The 16,422-nt window shown below is 45.8% G+C and overlaps 2 protein-coding genes across 8 annotated transcripts; both read left to right on the top strand.

Annotated features, from left to right (window-relative positions):
- Nucleotides 1–97: 97 nt before the first annotated feature.
- On the top strand, nt 98–4,489 carry LOC111610315. Of its 5 annotated transcripts, none has more exons than XM_023343894.1 (7): nt 98–147; nt 529–656; nt 1,988–2,088; nt 2,313–2,672; nt 2,828–2,888; nt 3,439–3,592; nt 3,996–4,489. In XM_023343894.1, exons 2-7 carry the CDS (start codon nt 638–640, stop codon nt 4,126–4,128), a joined length of 828 nt encoding a protein of 275 aa, XP_023199662.1. In that variant the 5' UTR covers nt 98–147; nt 529–637; the 3' UTR covers nt 4,129–4,489. The 5 variants fall into 5 exon arrangements, with proteins under 5 accessions (XP_023199662.1, XP_023199664.1, XP_023199663.1 ...); XM_023343896.1 differs by having other exon boundaries at nt 529–700; XM_023343895.1 differs by lacking the exon at nt 98–147 and having other exon boundaries at nt 506–656.
- Nucleotides 4,490–5,903: 1,414 nt separating this feature from the next.
- Nucleotides 5,904–16,237, top strand: LOC102219029 (hamartin-like). 3 transcript variants are annotated; one of them, XM_023343887.1, is made up of 21 exons: nt 5,904–6,007; nt 6,793–6,902; nt 6,991–7,094; nt 7,163–7,315; nt 7,410–7,554; nt 7,630–7,784; nt 8,215–8,288; nt 8,420–8,565; nt 8,649–8,692; nt 8,822–8,933; nt 9,029–9,244; nt 9,655–9,842; nt 9,910–10,037; nt 10,122–10,162; nt 10,723–10,886; nt 10,977–11,159; nt 11,237–11,347; nt 14,761–14,883; nt 14,950–15,137; nt 15,291–15,449; nt 15,535–16,237. In XM_023343887.1, exons 2-21 carry the CDS (start codon nt 6,794–6,796, stop codon nt 15,923–15,925), a joined length of 2,934 nt encoding a protein of 977 aa, XP_023199655.1. In that variant the 5' UTR covers nt 5,904–6,007; nt 6,793; the 3' UTR covers nt 15,926–16,237. The 3 variants fall into 3 exon arrangements, with proteins under 3 accessions (XP_023199655.1, XP_023199653.1, XP_023199654.1); XM_023343885.1 differs by having other exon boundaries at nt 7,630–7,841; XM_023343886.1 differs by lacking the exon at nt 5,904–6,007 and adding an exon at nt 6,059–6,082 and having other exon boundaries at nt 7,630–7,841.
- Nucleotides 16,238–16,422: the final 185 nt, after the last annotated feature.

Raw genomic sequence — 16,422 nt, 5'->3', positions numbered from 1 at the left:
TATCGCCTGCTGGGGCGTTCAGGTCGGCTCAGAAACACGACGCCTCCACACTGGATGACTCTTCATGATGTCATGTGACCTGACGCGTCTCCACCCAGAACCAAGTCACTTTGAGCTTTACCTGGAAAAGCAAGAACAAGGAAAAAGGTCTGTGACACGAGGGGAGGAAAAACCTCCAGCCCAGCTGCTGCCGACTCTTCATACAACAACATGCATAACATAGAAAACCACAACATTTATATTTACTGATTAAGGTCATTAATTTGACCATTTTTTGTCCATGACTAAAATTGGAACCGAGAAAAAATTAGTTGATCAATTTTTGCAAAAATCAAGAAGTAAAAATGAGTGAAGAATAAATAAAAAAATTAAAACAAACACGCATAAATGGTCAAATTAATGACCTTAATCAGTAAATATAAATGTTGTGGTTTTCTATGTTGTGTATACACTGTAAAAAAAACTGTAAAAAAACGGTAAAATGTACAGTAGAAATTTGAAGGAATTTTCCGTTTTTACATTTTACAGGTATTTTTCCCGTATTTTCAATTTGGCGCATTGCATCATGGGAACAAGAACCTGCACGAAGCGCAAAATCTTGTTCTGTAGCCATTCAAAGCTCTCTCTCCGACACTGAATGTGTATCCTGGACCCAGGTTGGACTTAGAAGTTGGAGTAATCGGTTTTTGGCACCTCTGGGGTAATGTAAAGTAACTCAATAAACATTTTTTAAATTAAAAAAACTAAACATAGTATTAGTATAGATAATATTTCAGACTGGCGAACCGCTATCTTCTTGTAAATACGGTATAATTTTGCATTCGTTTTACTAAAAATGTTTTTACTCATATTTTTTAAATACCGTTTTTGGTTCTGAAATGTAAAAGTAAGACGAGGTTATTTATAACGGTGACCACTTTTCTCTTTTTTTCCCCACACTCCAAGTACGGCGCCCATTTTTGCATTTATCTCTTGAGGAACTTGCTAGCTTGATTTTTTCGACCATCTTAATAAGAATGTGTCTCACATAGCCCCCCAAATTATTGATATATATGACAGTCGTCGTCTGCTGTGAGTTTTCTTGATTTAGCCTTTGGTGTTTTGCGTTTTTTTCTTTTCAATATCCAAACTGTTGATAAATGGCGCGTGAAAGTTAGCAGTTCATGGCGTCATACTGCTTGTGCTTATTCTTAAATGTCAGGCTGTAGTTATTTTAATTGTTAAGCACAATTTGATAACCTGGGTGTGAGACGCAGGTGGTTTTTTTTTTTCTTACTTTGACAGGATAGTTTTTACGTCCAGACTCCAGCTTTGTTCTCTTCCGGTTCGTTTTTTGTTTGAACATTATCTTTTTCAGCCAGTGATAAATTTGTTTTGAAGTCAGTCAGGATATGGACAATTAATTTACATATTCCTGGAAGAAAAAAAGGGAATGAGCATTAGGAGGCCCAAAAACTGATATACATAAAGCATTTTGGTTTGCATTTAATTAGAAATTTTGACTGATAAGCCTTTTTGTAACCTCATACTTTTTGGTTACCTAAAGCCCACCTTACAAATTACTTTCTTGCAGTCATACGTTACTGCAACAAAGCCAAGACATTATGTATGTGTGTAATATTTGCACATTTACATGCATCTCATCATCCACATACTTGAAGCATTGCAGATCTCACAGACATGTCCATAATGTATTTTTCTCCTGTGGTCATAAAAAATGTGGAAGAAGGTTTTCTTCATATCGTTGCTTTGCTGTTCACATGTCAAGAACACATTCAGACTTAAAGACCAGTCAAACCCAAAATCGAACTCTATCTGTACAGTTAAAATGCTCATTCAATTTTTGTACAACAGAATATGTGGATGTCAAAGGGATAATTTCTCATCTAAGTGGCCACATAGAAGAAGGTTTAGCAATAACTTGCCCTTTTGATGGGTGCTCCAAAATGTTTCATGTGAAACCATCCTTTTCATCTCACATCTCCAGGTATCATAGGGGATGGAATGAAAGTCAAATATCAGCTGTGCTTTTATGTGACGTTGCAGAACAGCATCTTGAGGAAACGGTTTCAGAACAGTCAAGCTCAGGTGAGGCACCATGTAGTTCAGAAAATGTAGGAGATGCTAATGTTGACCAGGCTTTGAAAGTAAATGAAAGTAATGATGCACAATGTACCTACACAAAAAATCTGGCCATATTTTACTTGGGCTTGCAAGCAAAGTATTTAGTTCCAGCCTCCACTGTGACAGAGATAGCAACTGAAATGAAAACTCTTCAAGATATTCAGCATGAATGTACAATGTCTACACAGGAACAACTGAAAACTGCCTTCCAAACAAATCATTTTCCAGAGTCTGATGTTCGAAGAATGATGGCTGAAACCTATAGCGTCCAGCGAGCAGCAATCAACAGAGGAAACTCCATCAGCAAGTTATTAGAAGACTGGCCTTTTCTCTTTGAAGCAATCCACCTGTTTGATCACACAACCACCCTTCTTGGCTTCCCAGTACAAACCAGACTGGCAGAGGAATTGTCAAAGAAAGAAAAGACAATAAAGGACTTCCTTGGGTCCAGAGGGGTGGATATTCCAGGAAGTGATGCTGTCCAGGTGATTAGTGGAATCGCAAAATTCTTCAAGGAGAAACCAGCCCAACTATTTTGTCAAAATGAGGTCAATTTACACTGTAAACATTTCTTTTTGTCCAAAAATATTAACAATTATTTTTTGTAAACATTAGCTGTTTAGTTACGTCCATTATTAGAAGATTTACATGCTTTGGTGTTTACATTTCTCTATTTTGTGTATATTTTCTTTTCTCTCCTTAGCTGCTGCATCCAGAGAGTCCTGATCTTGACCTGCCAAGCACCCCATGCATCTTTATAATGGGTGTGCAATTATTATTATTTTGCTTTCCTCAGTCTGTTAAACTTTTGATTCAAAATTCTATATGTACTATGTTTTCTAGAATAACCTTCAAATAATGTTAAAGTTTGCTAATATACATTTTGATGCAATATCATACACATTGTTGGAACTGAATACCAGTGGTCCCCAAAGTCGGTCCTGGAGGCCCGACATCCTGCATGTTTTATTCTCTCCCTGGTGGTAGTAACAACCTTTCAGCAAGTCAATGTTCCTCTTAGGCCTCTAATGAGCCATCATTTGATCCACGTGCGTTAAACCAGGGAGAACTAAAACATGCAGGATGCCGGCCCTTGAGGACCGACTTTGGACACCCATGGATTATACAGTATTTTGAATAAATGTAAGGACAGAGAAAAATATGTTGACAGGTACGTGAAAAAAAGTCATATGAAAATTAATATAATAAAACATTTTCTATATAATTACTGCGCGTATTTAGAACATATTATGGACATGTTCTGGTCACCTGTGGTGGATCTTAAACTCTTGTATTAATGATTTGTTTCTTTAGGTGAACAGCTTTTTAAAGTTGCTGTTGACCAAATGATTGTGAATGACCACATCAAGTCACCCATCGCTGCCCTAAGCTACGCCTTCTCCATGTTTTATGTCTTGAACATAAAATATCCAAAAGACATGTCCCTGACACTGGAATTTATACAAAGGTTGGTATATTTTTGTTGATATTTTGAATTATTTGGTCTGAGCAATAATAATTGATTAATTCTGTGCTTTTGAAACACAGTTCAGAAGCATTGTCTTATTTTCATTGTTTAATTTTCAGTCAATCTTTTTTTCCCCTTTTTTTTACAATTTTATCAGTTTCAAGTAACTTCAGTGATTGTTACGGGTTTGCCTTCATTAAGAGAAGTGTACCAACAATTTTGTTGTTTCAGTGATTGTTCATTCAAATTAGTCATAGTTGAGGATTGTCAAGGAGTTATTTGCAACTGTTGAGACAGTCCAGTTGCATGACTGCAACTGGACTGGTGATCAGCTGCAATAATGTAATTTGGACGCATCTGTCTGTATGTTAAACTCAAGTATCCATTCCCTTTTTTTTTTTAGAGTCTTTCTGGGCTTAAACCCCAAACGAGGGTCAAAGGCTGAAATGAAGGGGAAGAAGCATCATCACATTCCACCCCGACTGCTCAAGTTTGTAAATGAACTGTATGACTTTGACAGTCCATGGAAAATGTGATTCTTGTAAAAGGTGATGCTTCATAATGTTCTCTGTTATGTTGACAGCAGTTCAGAAAATAGTAGTTGGATGTTGGTCCTTGTTTACACCTGTGATTTTAATCTTGTAATGCAAATTGCAAGATTAAAATTGTATTTTTTTAATGTTAGTGTTGGATTGTGTTAATTAAATTAAACTTAACAAAATTATTAAATTGACTTCAAAGTCTGGACTCAAGAATGAACTTTACATTGACCTTAACAACTTTTAAAATATGTTTGACTGAATATATAATTGAGAATGCAATTTGTAATTATATTGTAATGATGTGTTGATATGGTATTGAAAAACCATGAACTGCAAAATAAAATTTGCAAATGGATTGTTTATGGTTTCATTGTTAACCCATCTGCATGAGCTATTTTAACACTAAATTTCATGGTCTAAATGTCCTTTTGAATAAGAAGTTGAGTTTTGCTTAAATTTATGTTTATTTAAAATGTAGTGCTTTATATTTATTACTTAGTCAATGTCTAACACAGACTTGAATGGTTTGAATGTCAAAAATACAAGTTTTTAAGTAACAGAAATGCTTGTGAATATACTACAGATTTACTGGAAAAATACGGAAAATTTTAGTTAGGGATTAACAGAAATGCAAGTTAATTAACATTGAAAAACTGTGAAAATACCGTAAGAAAACAGAAAATGTACTGGCTGAAAATTACCAGGACGTTTTCCTGTTTTTTTACGGAATTTTTTTTTACTGTGTATATACATACATACATATATACAGTATATGTATGTATATACATACATATTTATGTAGAGAGCTTAATTAAAAGTGAGAATAAAACGAAATTGAATTAAATTCTTTCTCAGGCTAACATTTAATTAATGCTGTATCTGTGTGTGCGTGCGTGCACTCACACACACACTGGTTCTGAAGGTCGGGTGGATCATTAACCGGGCCGGCCGGCTGCTATCGGCGGCGGCTGGGAAAACACACAGCTGCTGTTTACAGGAGCACCTGAAGGCAGCACCAGGATCAGCAGCTGCTGGTTCAGCTCCGACCTCAGAAAACCCCGAGTCACCAAAACTTCTGCTTTCTATTTTTACATCTTTTGTTTCTGTCCATCTGAATCAGCAGAGGTCAGAGGTCACCGCAGTGATCTGTAGCATGGATCAGACCACAGACCCTGCAGGTTTTATTAAAGCTCTGCTTACTGCCTTCGTCTCATTCAAGGACTGGAAATGGGTGAAAAGTAACTGGAGTGTAAAAGCAAAGAAAAGTTATTTTCTGCATCATCAGCAGCTTCTGCTGAGAAACACTTAGATTTAAATAATCCTGGTGGCCATGAACGTCTCCTCGGATTAAACCATCCGTTTCTGCTACTGAGCAGGATCGCTGGTTTTCATTTTCCCCACCGCTGCTCGTGTTCCTGAACGCTTCATGTCCGATAAAGAGCGTCTGTTTTCCTGTTGATCTCCTTTCCAAACGGTGATCTTAAAATGTTCAAAAGAAGTAAAAAACCCCAAAAGCTTATTAGCTCCCACGCCAAAAACTCAAAGTATGTTTTCAGAGGGACCCCCGTTTTCATTATTGATCTAATAACCAGGATCCATCTGAATACATAGAATGAGTTTAAAGGCTAGGAGTTCATAAATTCTTCAAGAAACTACTTTTTCTTACCGCTGCTCGTGTTCCTGAACGCTTCATGTCCAATAGAGACCGTTTGCTTTCCTGTTGATCCGGGTAAACTCATTTTTCCTACCGCCGCCAGCGTCCCTGAACGACTCTGGACACTGATTGGCAGCCGCAGGTGCCAGCTTGCAGCAGTGGGCGGGGCTTGCTGTCACTGGACGTGTCCGCTGTCAGCTGGGCTCAACAGGTCTGAAGGTACCGAAGCTTCTAAACCGGGCTTTGGGGGGTTCGTTCGGTTCGTAGCCGGTTCTGATCGCTGCTCAGCAGGCGGTACGCGGCCGCTGCCGGACCGGAATACGGTTCTGTTCGCTCCGCTGGCAGCCTGCTCCGAGCCTGTTAGCTTAGCTCTTAGCTTCCAGGTGTTTTTAAGCCGCTGAGTGACGTCACACAGAATAAATAACGGCGCTGACGTCAGAGGCCACTCGAAAGTTCGCTTCTGTTCATTTAACTGATTATTTGAAAGAAATGAGTTGAATTTGTCACGTAAATGAAGTTTAAACGGATTTAGTTGAAATAAACGGTGAATGTTCCTGAGCTGTGACCCGGAAGTGGAAACGTGACCCCTGGGTTTATCCTGGAGGTCATGTGGAGCCTTTAAATAGGCTGGTAATAAAACTGACGTCAGTCAGGTCCACACAGTTAAAGGATCAGGTTCTGGGTTCGGTTCTGGTCAAGTTTAGACACAAACCGTTCGGATCTGAAATCTTTCATCTCAAACATTTTTTAGAAAATAATCGTGAAACTTTCAGAAAACAATTCTTGATATTCTGAGGTTTAAGTCACAGCGACTGTCAGTTACAGTTAATATGGAGGAACAGGCGTTAATGAGGTCAAAGGTCAGAAAAACGGACGAAGTTCTGGAAACAAAAACTATTAAACTTTGTTTTTTCTATTAAATCATTGAATTGAACAGCAGTGAGTTTCCAGCTGGTTCTGGATCTGACCAGAACCTCCTTCCTGACCAGAACCTCTTGTTGCAGGATGTCCAGAGAGCCGCTGAGTGTTTCGGACCTGCTGCTCTGTCTGGAGAGTTCGGAGCTGCAGGAGCTGGAGCGGGTCAGAACCGCCATCAACCAGCAGCTGAGTTCAGGTGAGTCCAGCTGAGTCCAGGTGAGTCCAGGTGAGTCCAGCCGGCCACTCCTCCTGCTGGCTCGGTCTGACCGTAGTTCTGTTTGCAGACAGAGGGGGCGCTGTGCTGTCCTCCCTGGTGGAGCATTACCTGGACTCCTCCTCCTCCCAGGTGCTGCTGCTGCTCTCCTCCATCAGGGAGCCTCACCACAAGGTGAGCGGCGTGTCCTCACCTTCTGTGGCGCTTTTCAGCCGGCTAACGGGTCGGCTCCACCCCCCCAGGTGCTGCTGGAGAAGCTGAACGAGGCGCTGACCCGACCCGGAAACAGAGCAGCAGCCATCGCCCTGCTGGGTCACCTGATCCGGAAGCAGCCGCCCTGGATCCACCACATCAGCCAGGCGCCGGTGCTGCCGACGCTGCTGCGCTGCCTCAAGGTACCGACCCAGAACCGCAGCAGAACCAACCGGTCCAGAGCCAGAACCAGCAGGTTCGGCCCGGTACTGCTCAGATCTTGTGTTTGCGTCACAGACGGACGGAGACGTGGCGGTTCTGGTCAGCGGGGTTCTGGTCCTGGTCGCGCTGTTACCCATGATCCCTCAGGCCGGGAAGCAGCACATCTACGACTTCTTCGACGTCTTCGGTCGCCTGGCGTCCCGGAGCTACAGGAACCCCGGTAAACCGGGCCGGCGGGGGGGGCGGGGCTCCGGGTGGAACAGCGGGTTCTGATTGGCCGCCGCTGTTCCCGCAGGTCAGGTGAGCGCGGCGTACCTGGTCCACCTCCACGCCGCCGTTTACTCGCTGTTCCACCGTCTGTACGGGATGTTCCCCTGCAACTTCGTCTCCTACCTGAGGCTGCACTACGGCATGAAGGAGAACCTGGACACCTTCCAGGAGGTGGTCAAGGTCAGAACCGGGTCAGAACCGGGTCAGAACCTGGACACCTTCCAGGAGGTGGTCAAGGTCAGAACCGGGTCAGAACTGGGTCAGAACCGGGTCAGAACCTGGACACCTTCCAGGAGGTGATCAAGGTCAGAACTGGGTCAGAACCGGGTCAGAACCTGGACACCTTCCAGGTGGTGGTCAAGGTCAGAACTGGGTCAGAACCGGGTCAGAATCAGGTCAGAACCTGGACACCTTCCAGGAGGTGGTCAAGGTCAGAACCGGTCAGAACCGGTCGACCAAATGAAACCAGAACCAGTCCAGGGCTCCTTTCAGAGTAGCTGGGTCGGTGCTGGAGGTCCGGTCTCCTGCAGGGTTCTGATGCTTACATGGTTCTGACCCAGAGTCTGGATGAAGCGGTGCCGGTTCTGATTCCACTCTGCTTCCCTTCCAGCCAATGTTGGAACATGTTCGGATCCACCCAGAACTCGTGACCGGAACCCAGGACTCCGAACTGGACCCGTCCAGGTGAGCCGACCAGAACCATTCGCACCCCGCTTACCGGGACCAGAACCCACACCGGACCTCCTGGTTTCTGAATCGGTTCGGGTCCACCGTTTGGGTCAGGACTGGTTCTGACCCCTGACCTCTGACCCCAGGTGGAGGTGTTGTGAGGTCCATGACATCATCATGGAGTGCTGCCGACTCTCTCTGGACCCGCTGGAGGACGCCTGCTGTCCCTCCCCCCAGCCTCACCTGGACCTCAGCCCCGCCCCCCAGGTCTGGCAGCCAATCAGCAGCTCAGGTGAAGAACAGAACCAAAGAGGTCCGGTTGGAGGTCCGGTTGGAGGTCCAACCATGACACAGTTTCTGTTTGTCTGTTGGCAGGAAGTTCAGTGGGTCAGCTGACGCTAAGCTCCTCCCACATCCAGGTAACTCACACAGAGCCGTCCCAACTGGGCCAGAACCGGTCAGTTAACAGTCGGTTCTGGTACCAGCAGAAAGACCCGGTTCTGTTGGGAACCAGAACATCCAGCATGTTACTCCACCTGTGTGTTCAGGCTGATGATGTCACATGGAGCCCCTCCTCTCAATGTGGCTTGGCCACGCCCCCTCCTGAGCCTGCATCTCCAGGCCTCGCCCCCTCGCTGAGCAGGTGTACCTCCATTTCAGGTGAATGCCCTTACCTGTGTGTGTGTGTGTGTGTGTGTGTGTGTGTGTGTGTGTGTCAGCGGCAGCCCAGTCTAACGCTGTCTGTATGTTTGTAGGTGTGAAATGTCCCTCACCTGACTCTGTACCTGTGACCACGCCCAGTGAAGGTAGCCATAAACCTGCCGGCAGCCTCCAGGTGAGATCGGGTGTCTCTGTCAAGGAGCAGCAGGAAGATGGCCGCTGTCTGTCCTCACAGGTGAAGCAGCAGCCAATCAGAGCGCAGGAGGAGATGAGCCTGAGTCATGTCATCAGCGGTAACCTGAGCAGCCCAGGTGAGTTTCTCACCTGGGCTAGAGAAGGCGGTGCATCAGAGTGGCCATGTTGGTCACGCTCCTGTGTTAGATTTAGAGAGGCTAACAACTAGCATGCTGAGGCTAGTTAGCCTAGCATTAATCGTTATTCAGATCAGTAGCTTAGCCTCCTGCTAGTGGGATTTAGCCACTGCTGGCAGGACAGTCGTCTTCATTTGGTGCTAATAGTTATTAGCTATTAGTTCTTATAATAGTTAACTATTAGCTAATAGTTATTAGCTAATAATAGCTAATAACTAATAGCTACTAGCTAATAGTTATTAGCTAATAATTATTAGCTAATAGCTAATAACTAATAGCTATTAGCTAATAGTTATTAGCTAATAATAGTGTCTTAATATGATTTAAACACAAACCTTGTTTGTCTGCAGACGTCAGAGCGCCATCTTCCTCCTCCCAGTTCCTCCTCCTTACTTCCACCTCCAGCCGCAGTGACTCACCAGGTGGACCCGCCCCTTCTCCCAGTGACCCCGCCCCCTATGCTCCTGGCCCCGCCCCTCCCTATGAGCCGCTGTTTGAGCTGGCTCTGCCTCACGCCTTCATCAGGAGGAAGACGCAGGTGAGCCCAGCAGGTGGAAGGCAGGTGTACGTTCTGCTCAGAGTGCCGAGCGTCTTCTGTCCTGCAGGAGGCGCTGCAGAGCGCTGCAGGGCGGCAGCAACAGGTGGAGGAGGAGCAGAGCGCCATGTCTCCTCTGAAGGTTCTAGAGCAGATGATCGTTCATGGGAGCGACGCTCATGAGCGCCTCAGCAGGAGGTGAGCTTCAGGAGGGTTGCTGGTTGGAAACTGGCCTCACCTGGCCGCTGAGGGTCATGTGACCGCGCTGTGATGTCACTGCAGGTCGTCAGCGGGGAGCAGGTCGGACCGGAGTCACCTGGGAGGTAAACAGCAGAGCATGAAAAGCAGAGGCACCTAACCCTCAGGAAGCTCGCTAGCGCCACCTGCAGCTCCTGTCAAACATGTGCTCTTCCTCCGTTTCCATGACGACATCTGGCAGGAAGCTGAATGCTTCCTCCCGAACCAGTTATCATTCTGAGGGTTTTTAGCTCAGAGTCACAATGGTTCTGACCCGGTTAAACAGTCAGAACCTTCTGGGTTCTGTCTCCAGCTGCTGGAGGACTTCCTGGTTTCTGACCAATCAGAGCCCAGAGATTCACGCCCACTGCCTGATTTCCTGTCCTCAGTCAGAGGGCCGTGATGTCCCCAGACCGGCAGCAGGAGGCGCTACAGAGTTTACAGCTTTCACGTGAACAGCCACTAGATGGCGGTGTAGCGCAGCGAGCAGCCCTTCTGTTAGTGACTGGTTACTAACCAGTTTGACCAGTCGGGCTGCAAACAGGGCGTGTTTACTGTGGATGTGTTTGTGGGAGTTTTCTTTGTGGTGCCGGGTGGAGCAGTGTGATGTCTGTGAGGTCAGCCTCCTGTCTCTGTGTGGTGCTAGGCCCCGCCCCCCAGGGGGAGGAGCTTCAGAGGAGCCAGCTGCTGCTGGTCCACAGCCAGCTTCAGTACGAGCGCTTCAAGCGGCAACAGCACGCCATCAGGAACCGCCGCCTGCTGCGTCGGGTCATCAACGCCACGGCGCTGGAGGAGCAGACAGTCGCCATGGTAACAGTCCCTGCCCACACCGGGCCGGCGGGCGGAGGGAGGGGGTCTCCCTGTCTAACCCATCTAACCCTCTGCTCTGTTCGGAGGCAGAAGGCGCAGCTGGGCGTTCAGGACCAGGAGATCCGCAGCCTGAGGTCGAGTCTGAGCGAAGAGCAGCGGCGCCTCAACCAGCTGCATCAGGACGGACGGACCCAAACGGACCGCCTGCTGGACCAGAACCAGCAGCTGCTGCTGCAGCAACAGCGCCACCAGCAGGACAACCAGCAGCTGCAGGTCAGCAGCAGACACACACCGCTCTCTGCTCCTATTGGATGACTACCAGCAGCCTGTGCTGTGATTGGCTGTTTCAGAGCGACCTGGAAGACTGTCATGGCCAACTGAGGGAGCTGGAGGCGGAGCTCCAGGGAGCCAATAGGAAGGCCAAACACGCTGAGCACCAGCTGACCCAGCTGGGCCTGAAGGTGAGGGCAACTCTGATTGGCTGAGTCAACAGGAAGTGGTTCTGGTACCAAACAGATCCGATGGTGACATCAGACTCTTGAGCCGTGAAAATGATCTGATGTTTGGAGTCGTTGTTGATCGTATGTCCGGCGTGTCAGGAAGCCAGTCCAGGATTCATCCGATACGTCCTGACCGTGACGATTCTGGCCCAGTTTAGTGCTGGTTCTGGTTCTGTTGGACCTCAGCAGCCCTGAATAGGATTACCACTCCACCGGAAAATACCGTTAAATGTGGCGTCCCGTATTGGACCGATACATAACTGTCCGATAGACAGGCCTCACACACATCAACACTAAATGTAACAATAATGACCAAAATAAAACAGGAAATATTAAGGTCAGCTAAATTCTGGTGGCGGGAGCTAAAGGACCCCAGAACGCTACGGTTGCCTAGAGACGGTTGCTACGCCGCTGCTATCAACCCGCGTCTTTTTAAATGACCACCCGATACTGCGCCGTCCTCAGAAACAAAGACTGGCAGAAATCCAGACGTGAGGAGGAAGACGCTCATTCCAGGCTGAACAATGTCAGTGAGGATGGACGATGTGTCCATCGATGGACACAAAAGTGTCCGTCGTGGCGCCGTGTGCTGCTGTATGATAGACAGAGTGGATCAGGAGAGGAACCGCAGACCCGTCAGAACCTAAAGAACCAGACATCAGAGTCTCTTCATCCTCAATCATCTCCTGAGGCTCATATGGTACAGAACATTTGATCATTGATCAGTTTTTCATTGAGCTTTTAGTAAACTATTAATGCTTTGATTATTTGCTTGGATGTTAAGTTTGGATGATACTTTATTTAATATGTAGTAGCATTAGCCAAAATTATATGAATGCCCATTTAAAGAACAAATCATGCTAATAGATTAACAGTACATTCATATTTCCAACATTAGAAAAGTTTGTTAGGACTTTCTGTGTGTTTTATTCAGAAATATTTATATATTTTATGAATAATTGTTCATTGGTCATTTAATGTATTATTTCACTATTATTTTATTAACGTGGTTTACCAGTTTGGATAACCTGACTTCCTATCAATGAAGAAAAATCATGCTAACCAAAAATGAACCAGACCTGCAGCCCAGGGGCGGATCTAGACGGGGGCCGAGAGGGGAACAAAAGAAATTATGCTAAATGTTTTTTGTTAATACTCAGTGGTGATTTTTTTAACCTTCACAATTTTACTTTAACAATGAATTAAACATTATACTGCTGCACTTTTAGCTGCTGTGTTGAGATGGGATTAGGGCTGAAATGATTCCTCGATTATTAAAATTCCTCCAGGGAAATTTATCTGCCTCGAAGCTTCATTAAGTTATATTTTATTATTCAATGCGCCGTGTTCCGGCCGGGTCGTTATTTGCGTTGCCCAGCGCTCTCACTCCCGCCTGAGTTGTTGATGAAAGCTAAGTGTTGGCAGCATAAGGTCCAGTTTTCAAGTTCGGCCTGGGAGGATTTTATTGATTCATGATAATGTCCGGGTTTGTGTCATTTTTGGGGGACCAATAAGCATCTTTAAAATGACTGGCGCCATGCCTGGAGTACGGCAGCTTTTCTCCTCCCGGAGCTGCTGGTTCAGAGCGAACGGCGGGACCAACCTGCAGGTGTATTTATACAGGTGAGCGGATAGACTGAACACGGCGGGCGGCTGAGCAGGTGATGGTTACAGTGTAAGTGTAGCTTTACGGACGAACCGGAAAATGTATTTCATATCGTCCCGGTCGCCACTAACGGATGGCGAAGCTCATCGTGGCGTTACAGAAATGATGCGTTTCTGTGTGTGATGAACGAAGGAGTCAAATCCCGTCGCTAACATGAACATACAGCTATAAATGTCTGGGCAAGGTCAGAGTTCAGGTATTAAACTCACTGAAGATGAATACAGAAACCAAAAGCTGGAGCATAGACATTTTTATAAGTGTATTTGTGAGCCTGCCTCTTTATTCGCCAGCTATAAGGGACCAGACTTGTATCATCAGCACCTTAATTCAGACGACAATTTGCAATGCAAAATATTATGCTTAGCGAGTTTTTGCAATGGGCAATGCAGTACTTAATTAATTTAGAATTATTTTTATATTTATGAATGAAATTGTGGACAGCATTGGCTTTATTTATTTGAAGAGTATTTTGTAGTTGTTCAGTACAAAATGTTGTATATGTGCAAAATATTTTATAAATAATGGGTTAGATTGATCCTGGTCCTTCGCCTTGTTAATTTCTCTTATTGGTCGTTTTTGAAGTTTGATTAGTGACTGTTGTGTTTTGTAATTAATTTCCCAAATTTGTCTGGAGTCACTTAAATAAGGTCAAACTAAAGACCAGTACAGGATGTTTGGGTCAGGCTGGTTCTGGTTTGGTACTGAAACTATGACAGACTCTGGACTCACTTCATGAACTGTGAACTGAAATATTAAACCCGACTCATCATGTCCACTTTTCCATAGATGGACAAACATTCTTGTTTAAAGAAAAAGTCCAACAGCCGCATAACGTAAAAATAATGGTGATGCAATTTCTAAGTATTATTTTCAAATAAAGTTCAGATTAATGATTAGTTTCCTCTAGTCAGTAATCTGACCTTCTACCTTGATAATAAACTGGTTTTAGGTTTATTAATCCTATGAATTTAGTAAAATGTTCTTTAAATGAAATGTTTTGAGTAGATTTTATTTTAATTTCCAGGCAGCAGACCCCATGTTAGCATGCGGTCTGATTCTGTTTCATGTATGTACAGCTCTGGAAAAAATGATCAGTCCTCTGATTTTACTCTTTCTAGGTACATGTTTAAGTAAATTGAAGATTGTTGAACTACTAACAACATGTCTCTGAAATTCTAAGCAAAAACTTAGCATTTATTTTAAGAAAATGAGAAAAGGTCAAAATAACAAAAAAGATGCTGTGCTTTCAGATCTTGAATAATGCAAAGAAAACAAGTTTATATTCATTTAGAAACACAAAACTGTTTGAACGCAGGAAGAGTTCAGAAATCAATATTTGGTGGAATAACCAGGAGCTTTTCTATGGGGTTCAGTGCAGTGGGCTTTTAGTTTTTTCTAGTGCTGTATGTAGTTGTTAACAGTTTGAGTTGGACAAAACTATTTAATTTTGTCCAACTCAAACTGTGAATGTATGTAAATAAGCAGTGAGATTCAGAAAAATGAACCAACAAATATCTTCTCTTGGACTTAGCCCTGCTGGGGGCTGAGGCCCCTGAAGGTCAGATCCTAGAATCGCCCCTGCTTTCCTGATCAACACTAATCAGATCATCCAGAATGGGTTCTGCTAGGCCAGCAGAACCAGAACCGGAGTGAATAACTTCCAGAACCTTGGTTAGTGGAGTGTGTGTGTGTGTGTGTGTTTCTGCAGCTGTGCAGCAGTGAGCAGCAGCAGCAGCAAGTCTTCCTGCTGGACCAGCAGCTCGTCCTGCTGAGGGAAACCAACAGAGCTCTGAGCCAGCAGCTGGACGAGGCCGCCGCCCACAGCTGGACCGTAAGTCCACCGAGCTCTCTGCTGATTGGCCGGCGAGAGCCGTCTGTAAAGCTGCTGCCTTCCCAGGAGGAGGCCATGCTGCGGCGCAGCACAGGGAACGACGTCCAGAGGCTGAAGGACTGCGACGTCCTGCAGAAACAGAAGCTGGAGGCAGCCAGCCACAGGATAGCAGAGCTGGAGAGCCAGCTGGCCAGGAAGGACAAGCTGATCCTGGAGCTGAAGAAGCTGCTGGAGGAAACCAAGAGCCTCAGCAGGTCAGAGTCCGGCGCTGGCAGCCCAGCAGGACCTCACAGCGTTTCTGTTCAGAGCCTTTTGCTAGGTTGCGGAGTTAGCCTGTTAGCCGCCGTAGAGCTTCGGTCAGAAAGCAGCAGGACATTTTAACTGCAGTTCTTCCTGCTGTGCTTCAGGGCGGAGCTGTCGGCCTCAGAGAGTCGATGTGTGGCCCTGAGGAGAGTCAGCCAGATGCTGCAGACTGAGATGCTCCACCTGTACAGCCAGGTTCACCTGGACACTCACACAGGAAGTGACACGTGCACACACAGCCCTCCTCTTGATGCCGGCAGCAGGTAAGGCCTTCAGCTCTGAACCCAGCATGAAGCTCCGGCTGCAGGTCTGCTGATGTCATCTGTGTCTGTCTCTCTGGCCAATCAGAAACAGCCCCTCCGCTCAGGATGGCTACAAGCCCCGCCCCTCTTCTTCTTCTGCTGTGGGAATCATAAACGGTGCTGTGGAGGCCCTCTCCTCCTCCTCACCCCTCTCCTCCTCGCCCATCGACTCCCCGCTGGCCGTCGGATCTTTCCTGGAGCAGCAGGCGCGGCGGCTGTTTGGGCCAAACAACCAGAGCCTGGAGGAGGAGGAGGAGGAGGAGGAGGTCCCAGCAGGGAGCCCTCCTCTGGGTCAGGAGGTGGAGGAGGCCACCCTCCTCACTGGGAGTCCTCAGATGGAGCCTCCTGCTCCAGCTGCAGACCTGGAGCTCAGCGTCCGCCAGCGGAGAGACGAGCTCAGCATCATGGACTACAACGAGTCGCTGCCTGAGTTCTGATGGAGGAGGAGGAAGGGGTCACCTCTAAGGGAACCTGGACCTCAGGTGAGGGTCAGACTGGACCCTCCTGGATCAACAGGAAGCAGAATCACTCTACACTTCCTGAATCACTCTTAGGAAACAGAGAGCCAGATTAATGAGATGTTGAGATAAAATCAGTTTGGCTCAGACGGTTTCTCATCGTGATCAACTCTGCGGATTCTCTCAGGTTTATGATCAACCAATCAGTGATCAGGTGCTTTATATCGATTGATCTGTGATTTTTCTGTTTCCGCCTTGTTAATCTGAAGAATAAAGTCAACTGGAGCTTTATTGTCATCTCAGTCATTTACATACAACGGCGGCAGCAGCAGCCTCACACTCAGACTGGAAATCAAGGTAACTTCAGCGAACGATGAATAGATCAATAAACTATCTCAAATATTCAGAAACTTTACCTGAAGAAAGAAGAAGTTGTGGAGAGGAAGAAGCTTTCTGACAGTAAAACAGGACAAACA

This window comes from Xiphophorus maculatus, chromosome 12, assembly GCF_002775205.1.
Source record: "Xiphophorus maculatus strain JP 163 A chromosome 12, X_maculatus-5.0-male, whole genome shotgun sequence".
NCBI classification, from domain to species: domain Eukaryota; kingdom Metazoa; phylum Chordata; class Actinopteri; order Cyprinodontiformes; family Poeciliidae; genus Xiphophorus; species Xiphophorus maculatus.
The sequence above is the reverse complement of the archived record's forward strand: the minus strand, read 5'-3'. Positions and strand labels throughout refer to the sequence as shown.